The sequence below is a fragment of the Choloepus didactylus genome, chromosome 7 (assembly GCF_015220235.1).
Source record: "Choloepus didactylus isolate mChoDid1 chromosome 7, mChoDid1.pri, whole genome shotgun sequence".
Lineage (NCBI taxonomy): Eukaryota > Metazoa > Chordata > Mammalia > Pilosa > Megalonychidae > Choloepus > Choloepus didactylus.
This window is the reverse complement of record NC_051313.1, coordinates 146,536,325-146,548,765: the sequence shown is the minus strand read 5'-3', so window position 1 is coordinate 146,548,765 and position 12,441 is coordinate 146,536,325. Positions and strand designations below refer to the sequence as shown.

At 47.1% G+C, this 12,441-nt stretch overlaps 1 protein-coding gene across 6 annotated transcripts in view; it reads left to right on the top strand.

Moving 5' to 3' along the window:
* The window catches only part of RREB1 (ras responsive element binding protein 1), a 143,040-nt gene that overhangs the window by 95,201 nt on the left and 35,398 nt on the right, over positions 1-12,441 (top strand). For all 6 annotated transcript variants that reach the window (XM_037844089.1, XM_037844085.1, XM_037844086.1 and 3 more), the window contains exons 6-7: positions 6,979-7,123; positions 7,697-7,833. In XM_037844089.1, coding sequence (XP_037700017.1) covers positions 6,979-7,123; positions 7,697-7,833 — 282 coding nt within the window. The remainder of the gene's footprint in view (positions 1-6,978; positions 7,124-7,696; positions 7,834-12,441) is intronic.

The following is a 12,441-nucleotide window of genomic DNA, read 5'->3' as shown; positions in this document are numbered from 1 at the left end:
CCAGCTTCCCCCGTAGCCCCTTCCCACTCCCCATCCCACTTGCTTACACTTAGAAGCAGTCACTTGCCAGCTCCTCACCCTTGAACTCCTCTGTTCAATATTGATTATGGAAACATGCACAAACTTTCTGGAGACTTCCTTTTCCCTTGGCCGAAAGTCAAGTTTGTAGGCCCCTGGTGTTTCTTCTCTTAATCTTAGTCATCTCCCACCCCCACCCCCTACCTCTGGTCGTCACAAGGCTTTGTGGGGAAAAAAAAGCTAACGTCTTTACCATCAAGTAAAGATGGAGAGGTGTTGGTGATGGGTTGCAGAAACCTGTTTGAACCTGTTGACTTCAGTCTGGCAGGGCCCCGGGCAGCACCGAGTGCTACTTGGGCATACTCTGTGTTCTATGTACTAAAAAAGGGACCTTCCCTGCAATGCCATTTGCACAGAGAATCAAACGCTTGAGCTCCTGGGAGAGTAAAACCCACCAGGAAATTCAGATAAGTGAGCAGATAACTAGAAGTGTCCAGCTCTCTCCGGAGCGTTAACTTTCCATTGTGAATCAGAGTAGGGAGAGCTCGAAGGAGGCTGGTCCTGAGACATGCCGGCAGAACGGCTTCCACCAGGAAAACATTGGCTTTGGTCATCTGAAACTCTTCAGAAGTTCCCCAGAGGGCTTTAGCCCCCAGGTTGATGTCAAGAATGTGAAGTTTCCCAACTTCCTATGTTAGGTATTTATATCTGGCAAACTGGTGAAGGACTGTAAAGTGGAAGATGTGTCCAAGAGAAGTTAAGTGATTACATCTGAAACATGTCGACATCCTAGCCCGGAGAGTTAGCCAAACCTGGCTACAGAGGTTTGAAGAATTTCACCATAAACCTGCGGTTCTCACACTCGAGGTCCCGGGAAGGCCTGAAGTGCTGCGTTCTGCCCCGCATCTCTGAATCTGCAGGTCTGGGGTGGAGCTGGAGAGCGTGCATCTGTAAAAGCTTCCAGGGAGGGGGTGCTGCAGACCGAGGACCACAGCTTGAGAAGCAGTGCCATAGCGGACTAGCAGTGTCACCCCCACTTCACACACGTGGGCATGCTCCAAGGTGGTAGAGCCAGGATAGCACATCTACAATGTCTCACAGCTCCAAGATGCCCTCCAAAGGCCACCTTGAAACGCCACTGCTGTCTCATGGTTCCTTCTCAGTCTCCCCACCCCTTCTCTAAATTCACACACAGATTTGCTTGTCTACCCAAATGCCCCACTTGCTTGTCAGAGAAAGTCCAGTGCCTGAATGGTTAAAAGTTACTCCCTGTTCCCAAATCTAAGCAACGTACACATGGCCTGAGAAACGTCAGCGGAAAGTTCCTGCGTTTGGAATTGGAAGCCAGGAAGTTTGGGGAGGTGAGGGCAAACAGGAATGGGTTCTGTCTCCCTAGAGTTACATGACTGGCGGTCGGTTCCTGTAGCAAGTGTCCTTGGTTTATTGCCGACAGATGCTGTATTCTCATGGCCACACCGCCCTTGCTGAAATCCATTTTTTCCAATTTTAGAAAACAAATGGTTAAATTTGCAGGAGGAAAACTTTGAAATTGAAAAGCAGTCCCCCAACCCCAAAATTCAAAGTTGGTTCCTATCAAGTGCTTTTTTAAAAGTATGCAGATTTTGATTTTTCATTTCTTCTCGCTTTAAAAATAATCTGCAGTGTTTGGTTTTGTCCATTACTGCAAAAGCCCCCTGTGTTATGAATAAGGGGAAAAAGTCTTCCCTTAGCTCCTGAAGGAGTTCTGATAAAATTCCTTCTTTATCCCATGGTGTGGCAGGATTTCTACCAATGAGGTGTCATGTCTCCAAAGGAAAATTCTAGAATTTTATACAAAAGCAGAAGCATAATTGGACTTTACGAGCTCGCTCTCCCATTGTTTTGGCCAAAATGTACGTGGATTAATTCAATAAGAGAAAAAATTAGCATGTGTTCTCAGCTTTCACTGGTGGGATGTTTTTCATTAAAGATCCTTCATCACTGTTTACTACACAATCTGACATTACATGTGCTCACATTAAATCCCAATAAGGCAAATTATAAGGTGTGTTAGAACCTGAGGACATATGCTGTACTGATTCAGTTTTTTTATTTTTCATAGATAATTTAATCATATACATAGACAATCCCAGAGAATCCTCTGTTTGTTTTTTAATGCAATTTTCTTGAGATATTTTCACACACCATATAATCCATACAAAGTACTGGTTTGATTTTGACAAACATTTTCTGCATATACATCACTGCTTCCTTCCTTCCTTCATTTATCCATCTATTCCATCATTTGGCAAGTGTTTTTTGGCCACCTGTGGTATATGCCACCAGGGGCTAGAGCAGAGGACAAAAGAGACAAGGTTCTTGATGTAGTGGAATTTATTTTCAATTGAATGTGAAGAGATTGTCAGGCAAGTAAATGCATGATACTTGCAGTTACAGCTCTGAGCTGGGAAGAAACTGGGTAATGGGCTCTAGAGCCTCTGTGTTGGTGGGATGTGTGGCCCCCAGGATGGGGACACGCGAACTGCACCGGGATGCAGACTGGGACAGTCTGGGGCAGAGCAAACCCTTCTCCCTTCCTGCAGCAGGAGCGGCGGGTGCAGGTAGTAGCTGGGTGAGTGTGAGGAACCTGGAGGAAACTAAGTGCCCAGAGAGCCTTGGGATCGAGGGGATACAGCGGGAGAAGTAGGCAGGGGTCAGATTTATTTCTAAGGACAAAACTATCAGAAGAATGCAAGCAGGGGAGTGCTGTGATTTGATCTGTGTTTTAGACGCTCACTCTGGTGGCTGCATAGAGAATGGACAAGTAGCAGGGCAAGAGGGCAAGCCAGGTAGCCAGTTTGCAATATGAAGACCATCCTTTCTAAAAGAAGAGGTTGACAGTCTCGTAGTTGTTAGTGCTTTTATAGTGTGTCCGCCTGTGAATGATGATGATGACAAAGCAATCCTTGTACGTAGATCTTTGCACATTTGTCCAATGTTTAGCCCTTAGGACCAATTTCTAGAAGTGGAGTTGCGGGGTTAAAGAGAGGGCACATTTAAAACTCTGACCCCCATTGCTCCGCTGCCTTCCAGAAGGGTTGTTACCAATTTCTGAGCCCGCTAACAGTGTGTGAGAGACCCAGTTTTCTGTCCCACACCCATGTGGCATATTGTACGTCTTTCTCATCCTCACCAGTCTGGGGAGTGAAAAGAAGTTAACTGTGCCAGTGCAGAGTAGAGGAGGCAAGGCTTAATACAGCAAGTTGATTGAAGAAATAGTGAGGATTTTAGCTAACAAATTCAGGAAGGGCTGTAATGTGGCATCTGTGACACATGCCTAAGGAAACCCAGGCTCCATTTGCATAAGATCTGGAGGTGCTGCATTTGGGAGCCAACATTTCATAAGGATATTTGCAAACCAGAGAGTGTTCCAAGGCTAGTGGTAGTAAGCAGTGTGATCCAACAGACTTGAGAGCCAAACTCGGAGAGGGCTGGCTGGAAGGAGCCGGAGTTGTTTAATTTTGAGAGGAGAAAACTTAGGAGATACGCAGGAGCCTTCCTGAACTATTTGAAGAGCTGCCACTTGGAAGAGAATGTAGACTGATTCTGCATTGTCCCTGAGGACGGAGAGGCATTTAACGGAAGGATGGAATTTTTGACTCAGTATCTATGCAAGATGGTTTTTGCAATTAGAACTGTTGAAAATGGAGAATTCCTCGTTGCTAGAAGTATTCAAGCAGAACTGAAGGCTGATCCCCTGCAGGATGTCGGGGAGGGGATCTCTGGGTTGAGTGGGCAGTTAGATAGCTTCTCAGGTCCCTTCCAGCTCTGAGACTGGATTTAATTTATTGATTCTGGGGTGTATGGAAATGAGACGAGTTAGCCCTTGAAATAAAACCCGAGAGAACAAACAGACTGGAACCTTGGAATGATGAGGAATAGATTTGTCTCTTTCCCCTCCCTTCTGTTTTGGCCACTCTGAGGGGAAGGGGCCATCACTGGCTCATCGTGGTGACGCGCCCCACTTCCTGTGGACCTTTGGGAAGGAAGCGAATGGCTAATGTTGCTGCTTGTACTGTTGAAGGCCAGGGGAGAAGAGAAGGGGTCAGGGTCAGGGAGAATCCTGAGCTTACAGATGACGTACAGCTTCAGAAATAGCAGTGTCAGACCCTTGGCAGTTCTAGCTGGCGACCGAACAAACCAAGGTTATAGCTGAGCCAGTTGCTGTGGATAGGTTGGAAAACCGTGATCGAAAACGGATCAGTAACTCCCCTTGTTTCAGCAAACAGCAACCAGATGTAACCCTAGAATGGAGCGCTGCTTGTCCTTTGAACCCCAGGCTCCAGCTGGGCCCGGTCGGGGCACTGGAGTGGGTTGACATGTTCAGTGACCCCGTCCTGGCCGGCAAAGCCTCTGAGATGGCTTTGCCCTGGTGTTTGCTCCCTTCCTTTTGCAGTGCTGCAGCTCTCAAAGGCAACCCAAGTTTTTATGAACAGGATAGAGGCTCTGCAGTCCTTTGAGCCGGACTGGAGTTCTGGAATGCTCTATGCCTCTAACCTGGGTGCTCCTTCTTCCCTTCTCATGTCATTGTCCTGTTGTAATTCAGCTAGGTGGGTACCAGCTGTTGGGCCTCAGGCCACCATCACTTCCCCAGCCTGTCAGTGAGGAAGGTTGGGGTTCAGATGATAACTCCAAGATTCCGGCTTGGGGCCTAGCACTGGGTGAGCTGACCTGGCTTCTGCAGGTAGTTCAGTGCAGACCTGGCTTCGTTCTGGGTGCTTCCCAGCCACTCTGCACCTCCCAGATGGAATTAATAATCTGTGTAAAGTAGATACCCACTCAGCCTCAGCCTCCCTCTCGCCTCTTCCTCCCTGCCCACCCCCTGCCACCTGCTTTTTGAAAACAACTTCTGTCATAAATCCCAAGGACTAGATAATAAAGCCTTATTTTGTATGTTTGTACATATTTGTATGGTGTGGTTGAAAATACATAGCTTGAAATGTGATGAGTTGTTTACAAATTTCAGTCTCTAATGTCTAATATTCTTAGGTTGTTTTAGCCTTAATAGTCATCTGCACAGATAATCACATCAGCTATAGAAAATGGTGTTGATTTTTTAAATTTTATTTTAAGTAGCTTGCGAAAGGGTAGTTTTCACTTTGTCTTAACTGTGTCTGATGATTTTGATATTAACTACATTGCTTAATAGTATCCATACTTTCTCAATCCGTAGATTTCTAAAGTTGGGGTGTGCCATACAATAAATGTGGGAAGAAACTTGCCAGCCTCTCTTTTCTTTTTTTTTTTTCCCTCCAAAAGTTGATATTAAACAATGGTCTGCCTTAAATCACAATTGTCTTGGAATGGAGGGAGCAAGCTTATTTATTTCAGTTAGTTTTCGCAGAGCTTCACCTGACCAAGAACTAGATCAGAAGCGTTCTTCTTTAATAACCTAGGCAAGGAACTGATTTGAATATGGATGTGACAGTTGTCCGTAATTCTTTGCCAGTTCTTCCCACTAGATCTTTCCGCCACACCACCTAATTCCCCTTCGGAAAAGAGAGCCGGCCTAAGCCTCCTCTCCCAATTTCCATACCCGCCAAGGTTAGGCCACCTCTTCAGCAGTTCTGGCGGGGAGCTGGTTGTGGGGCTCTTACTTTGGTAGGGGGATCATGTGGTGGGGCACCTCTGGTGGGGACCCCCTCCACCTTTTCAGAAGTGTCTCTGGAACCAGAACAAGAGACGTGACATGGTCATCTCCAGCACCCACACTCACAGAGAAGTGAGTCCCAAGCATTGCAGGGCAGGGGCTGTGTGGGAAAGGCATCTTCGTGGCCTGGATGTTGAAGCTGGAATCCACAAGTTTCTTGGCCTTCTGCTCTTCATCTGGTCTCCCAGGTCCTCTAACAAAGGCCCAGTGGGAAGTGAGTAGAACTCCCTTCTAAACAAAAGCGTGGCAGGGTGGCTTATGAAAATTTCACCTTCTTTAACTGTTTCTAAGAGCTTCTCTAGTAAGATATGTTATGAAATAGGTATTTAAGAAAGGCTGTGCGTCGGGCACAGTTGAACCCCAGTCAAATGATGATGATGATTATGATGATGATGATGATGATGTGATATTAAGAAAACTAAACCCTTTGTAAGTCACAAAATAAGGAAATTGAGACTTATCTACTTGTAATGTCTTTCTTTTCTTTTGTATCTTAGGATGTTGTTTGTAGGATATTTGTTTTAGAATTGTAGTCATTTGAAGTTATTTGAATTAGGTCACCCATAATTATTCCGAGTCCTTGTAGAATCAGAGTTGCATCATGTAATTTACTCTTTACATTGTCAGAGCAACTTTCATGATTTATAAATCCACATAATGCTATGAAAAACGCAGAAAGACTTTCAGGTCTTAAATGCTTAGGATATCCGCTCTGTCAGCACTTCTCAAATTTGACCCCTAACTTGCCTCCAGTGGTGGAGGAGAGAGAAGAGTTGCTGCTGGTAGATGGGGGATGAATTTTGGAGGCAAAGGCAGAATATTACTTGCTTTGTGAAATAGTGGGACAGTTTAGGTACCTGGAAATTATTCATTCTTGTAAACTTATTTTATACTAAAATAGTACCTTTTGTCTGAATAACTAGAACAGGTCATCAGATAGTTTGTTTTGTCTTCATCTCGTTAATGCCCCTTAAGTTCATGAATATCCTCCAAAGGTCAGCAAAACATTGAGCAACATTTTTGGATAGCACTTGCAAGAGCTTTAAGAGAGGTTCAAGGAGATGATAAGGCTTTAAAAGAAAGAAGCAACTGGATCTCTAAACTAAATTAAGAAATTAAATGCCCAATGCCTAAATAATAAAATATTTAGTACTATTTAGTAAGTATAGTAAGTAATATATTTAATAATAAAATATTTAGCAAAATTTAAAAGATGAACAGATGAACCCAGCTTTTGGTAAAAACACAGGGCATGTGCGTGTTCTTTTCAGACACATGAAGATCCACGAGAAGGACCCCAGCAGTGCCACGGCCGCAGCCCCGCCATCCCCACTGAAACGCAGGAGGCTGTCCTCCAAAAGGAAACTGAGTCACGACGCGGAGTCGGAGAAAGAAGATGCAGCTCCTGCTAAAAAGGTCCTCTCTGCTTCTAGCACAGACTTGCCTCCTCTCGGGACCTTTGGCATAAATCCCCCTAATCTTTATTTTCGCAGTTTGGGGACTTGGCAAAAATCCATGCTAAGCTTTTAACCTGTGTTTTTCCACCCCGGTTTTTAGAGCATCTGCAGAAAAGAGGAACCTGCATGTGCTTCCTCTTTGGAGGCACCTCCCTGATTCCAGGCCTTTGCAAACTGTTTCCATGCTTTTTTTTTTAAATTGTATCTTAACAGCTAGAATATAAGCTTAACAGGGGTTAGGGACTCCTTGATCCTCACTTTTTTTATTCCTGATGGCTGGCAGAGAATGTGTGCTCCGGGCGTATCTGTTAAATGGATGAGTGGACAGAAGGACGGATGGACAATAGGTAGTGTTCAGTGAGGATCTGTTACTGAATGAGTGAATGAATGAATGCTCAGCAGCATTCTTAATTCCTAGGGGGGAAGGCATCCCTTCCTTTTGGGCACTCTCTGATTTGGCCGTTAGCCTCTACCCTGAAATGAACCCGTAAGGGGGCCCCCTTAGTGACTCTGCTCTCTCCTTTTCCCTAAGATGGTAGAAGATGGGCAGTCGGGGGACCTGGAGAAGAAGGCTGATGAAGTTTTTCACTGCCCAGTGTGTTTTAAGGAATTCGTTTGCAAGTACGGCCTGGAGACCCACATGGAGACACACTCAGATAACCCGCTAAGGTAGGCAGAGGGCCTTCGGGAGCCCAAAGTGTGGGAAACTCTCCTTCGTTCTTGCTTCTTCTGGCATAGGCCATATTCTCCTTTCCCATTACTCCAAACTGGGTTTTGATGATGACTTGTGTGCCGTGAGGCCAGTAGGGCTGTGGCGTGGCCAAGTGTGTCAGTGTCGGGACCTCGAGCCACAGGTGTCCCGACGAGGCTACACAAACCAGCATCTGTCACAGGGACGATCACATCTCCTTCGCCACGGGCTTTGCAACCCGAGGGATTGTTAGCTGTGCACGAAGTAGAAGCCCCCGTACCCACCCTTGACCGAGCGCCTGTTAGTCCTCTTAAGTGTTGGGACCAATCTGGACTTGCAGCCCAGAAGCCCCAGAACGCATTTCAGAATAAGAGAAATTTCCACTTAGCATAAGGTGCTCTACCTAAAGCAAAGCCTGTTGTGTTTCAATAAAACCGCAATTGACCGTTGGACTGCTGGGCCAGGTTCAACTTTGGATCTGCCTAGGCTCCAGCTTTTCCAAGCTTCAACCTTGCCAAGCAGGAAACGTGGATGTTAATATTACTTTCCAACAGAATTTGCGGGGAACTCATCTTTGATGCTCTGTCCTCTCAATCTTTCGTCAGGCAGAAAGTTCCGTGTTTCTAATGAACAGATGGATTTGGAAGCTTTTCCTATGGAATGTCACTTGTTAAAATGTTACTGCCATAGTTTTGTTTATTGTGGCAACATATTTATATATATCATAAAATTTGCCGTTTTATCCATTTTCATTTTTAAGTACAATTCAGTAGCATTAATTACATTTACAGTTTTGTGCTACTGGTGCCACCATCCATTAGCAACACTTTTTCATCACCCAAAACAAAAACTGAACCTGTTAAGCAGTAACTTCCCCTCCCTCTCAGCCCCTGGTAACCTCTAATCCACCTTATGTCTCTATTAATTTGCTTTTTCTAGATATTTCATATAAGTAGACTCATATGATATTTGCCCTTCTGTGACTGGCTTATTTCACTACACACGTTATCTTCAAGGTTCATCCATGTTGTAGCATGTATCAGCATGCCTTCCCTTTTTCTGGGTGAATAATATTCCATTATGTGGATAGAGCACATTTGTTTACCCGTTCATCTTTCGACGAGCATTTGGATTGTTTCCACTTCTTGGCTATTGCTAATAATGCTGTAGTGGACACTGATGCATGGTTTTAAGCATTGAAAAGAACAAAGAACTTTCGGGAGCTTTTGCTACAGTTACAGGACTTTAAAGTAGCACATCCAGAAAATCCCAGCTTACGGTTCACCTCAGAGCAGAAGGGAGTGTAGACATAGTTGGAGCTCTGTATTTTAGAAGACAGCTTGGGTGTGTGAGAACTGGGGCATTTGTTAATCGGAATCACGGTTATGTGGACCAGATTTCATTCCTGGGGACACATGTTTAGTTGTGACTTAGGAATGAAAAGGTCCAAGAAAACTAAAGACTTTTTGTTAGGGGGAAAAGCCTAATTGTACAGTAACTTAAAACCATGTCAAATATCATTATCTTTAATCACATTAGCTTGACATTTTTCCATTAAGGGAAAAAAGAATTTATGAAGAGTTTGAGCTTCTGAGCGATTGAAGTGCTGAAAAATGTCTGGGTGGAACTCCCCAGCCACAGGAAATTGCACGATGTGTTAGAGAGGGCGTGGGCTGGTTGCTGGGACCCCAGGATCCTCTTCCAATCCTTGCCTCAGTTTCCTCCACCTGTCAAATGGAAGGACGCCTGGGTCAGATAATCACTCAGTTTCCCTTTCAGAGCTTAACGTCTGCAGTTCTAAAGCCTGTTTCCTAACAACTGTTCTTCTGTCTACCCAGAAAAAGCATTTGGCTGCTTCCTTTTGTAGGCCCTCTAATTCTGAGATTCAGGAACTTGGCTTCATGGTGTCACTGATGTCCACAGCATCCCCAGGATGTGGGCTAGCGGGTGGTAAAGAGTAAAATGGTTCTCTAGGCAGAGGGCCTGAGCAAACAGGCAAAGTTCCCCCATGCACCTCACCACAGGCAGAAACGGCACAGTCCGTGGGACCCCAGCTCCTGCTCGGAGCCGCACGTGGTTCACAGGCCAGCGTTCTCTGCCCACCTCTGTCCATTTTGTTTCATTATTTTGTGATCAATAGAGATCATCTTAGGGGACTACCCATTCGCCCCCTTCTAGATAATTCTTTTCTACAGGAAAACTTTGGCCTCATTAAGAGCTTTCTGGGCAGCCGAGCCTGCAGAGCACGAAGTATAGCAATGAAGGAGAATATCAGGGTGCCCTGCGTCAGTGCAGTCCTGGACAAGGGATGTGGTTTCTCCTGGAGCCAGGTCATCTGGGCACGCACCTGCTCTCGGAATGGCTGGGTGCACAACTCAAGCAAGAACGGAGCTGGGAATTGCATCCACACAGTAGCTGTCTGGTCACATGCAGAACGATCCCAGTTTGACGAGTAATCCGCCGTGAACCCGAGGGGGGTGGTGGGGTAGAGGGCCTGAAGTTGAGCCTCCATTTCTGCCTAACAGTGGAGAGCCATCCTTCCTTATTTAAGGCCCTTTGTTTGGTGGGGAGGGAGTGGACTAGAGAAGGTCGGCAGTGTCCCTGCAGGGGCCAGTTCCAAGCAGGTGGCATCCTTGGCGTGAGGGAGTCTGTCCATCCACCTTGTTGCTAGCTGGACACGTTCCTAGGTGGAGTCAGAAACCAAAAGTTGCCAATTACAGAACATAGTTGATTCCCCTTTTCTGTGAACTGCCCTGCCAGTCATCAAAATACACTGCCATACAGGCCAGCCTCGGGGAGCAGCCAGCAAACTGTGCCGGTAGCCAGTGGGGAGTCACTGCTTGTTAACCCAGAGCTAAAATAGGCACCAGCTCCATTTTCAAACCCCAAAGACAGCAGAACCACGGTGCGATGCTACCAGTTTAGACCAAAAGCGTATAACTCAAAACAGCTGTCGGCTTCTGCCTCTTCTCTCCCCTTGCCCCCCTCCCCCAAGCTGGCAGGGTTCCCGTCGCTCCCTAATAAAAGCGTTGGAAACCCAAACCCGTCTAAACGCTGAGTCCGTTTTTCTGCACTTCCCTGTGTTTCAAATTAACGAAGCCTTGGAGTAGAGCGAGAAGGAAGACAGGAAGCAGAAGAGAGCTCCGAGCGTCAGGTTTTGCTTGTGCCCTGACGCAGCCAGCAGAAAACCATCACCCTCTCTCTGCTCGGCGCCCCCAGAGAAGGAACAGGCCAGAGACACGGAGCGCACCGCGGGCTGGCATTTGGGATCCAAGGCCTGGCGGACAGAGTGTTCAGGGCGCATGGAAAGAGGACATCCCTGCGTGTGGGTGTTCCGTGGTGTTGAATGTCTCGCGTGGTTGTAAGAATAGAACGGAATAACAGAGTGTACACCACTGCGAGTAAGCTCGGTGGGAGCCAAGACTAGGTCAGCGGGGTCTGGCAGAAAGGGAGCCACCTTTTTCAAAAAGTACAAAGAAATGGGGAAGGGGGACTAAAATCTTATTGATGATACCATATATCCAAAAATGGATTTTGACATATGCTCAAGATAAGAATGGCTAAGACAGAGTTTACACGTGTGTTTTCATACTAAGTCTGCGCGGAGGCTACATCTCAGTTCCCACCCCCACCTGCCATCTTCTGCGTGCTCCCCGGCCACGTGGCCTCGTGGGACAGGCCCTCCTGCGGCTGAGGCTGCAGCAGCGGCAGCGGCTTGGATGAAAGCAGCCCCTGCTCTTCCCAAGGGCTCTGGGGCTAACCCGGGTGGCTGGGGTGGGTGAAGGCTGGGCGATCACCGCTGGCGACAGCTTTTGGCCCAAGTGACTATTAATTTTAGGCAGCTTCTGGAGTAAGGGAGATCAGGTGATCAATGATTTTTTTTAATGTATTCAGCAAATTACAGCACGCTGCTCCCGTGCCAGGCACAGTGTAGCCGCTTCAGAGAAACAGTGGGATTTGAGACAGGGCCCCCCCTCGGAGGGCTACCGGCTAGTCAGGGAACAGGCAAGCTGGTGCTTATAAAGCAGAGAAAAAGTGGTAAATTCAGGACCACAGAGGCTGAGGTGTCTGGGTCCGGTCAGCGGGCACGAAACATCTCTTTGGACCCGTCACCTGACTGCGTGGTGCTGCACCAGCTTTCGTCCGCCTTGTCGCCTTGTTGTTCTTGGTGGCTCCGAGGGAATTTCCGATCTGGGACAGGGTGCAGGGTCCTGCAGGGGGTCTGTGACGGCACCCACCACGGCGAGCGGAGGAGGTTACGTGCGGCTGGGGTGCAGGAAGGGGGTGGTCTTCAGAAGAGGGGCTGGGAGCCCCCCCCAGGCTGCATCTCAGAGGTGGGGCCACTTGGACAGAGGGGCCAGAACCTTCTCCTGAATTCTGGAATGTTCCGAGGAACAGTTTCCTCCACAGCCGCCACCCACTCACACACCTGTCCCCGCCACCCACAGAGAGAACGGAGAGAGACTGTCTCATGCGGCATGGGTCCCATGCTTCTTAGACGTCATCCAAAAACCAGGAAGAGGTGTAACGAGGTATTCTTCAAGGATCCGAGGCTCAGTCAGGTGGAAACAGATTTAAAACCACTC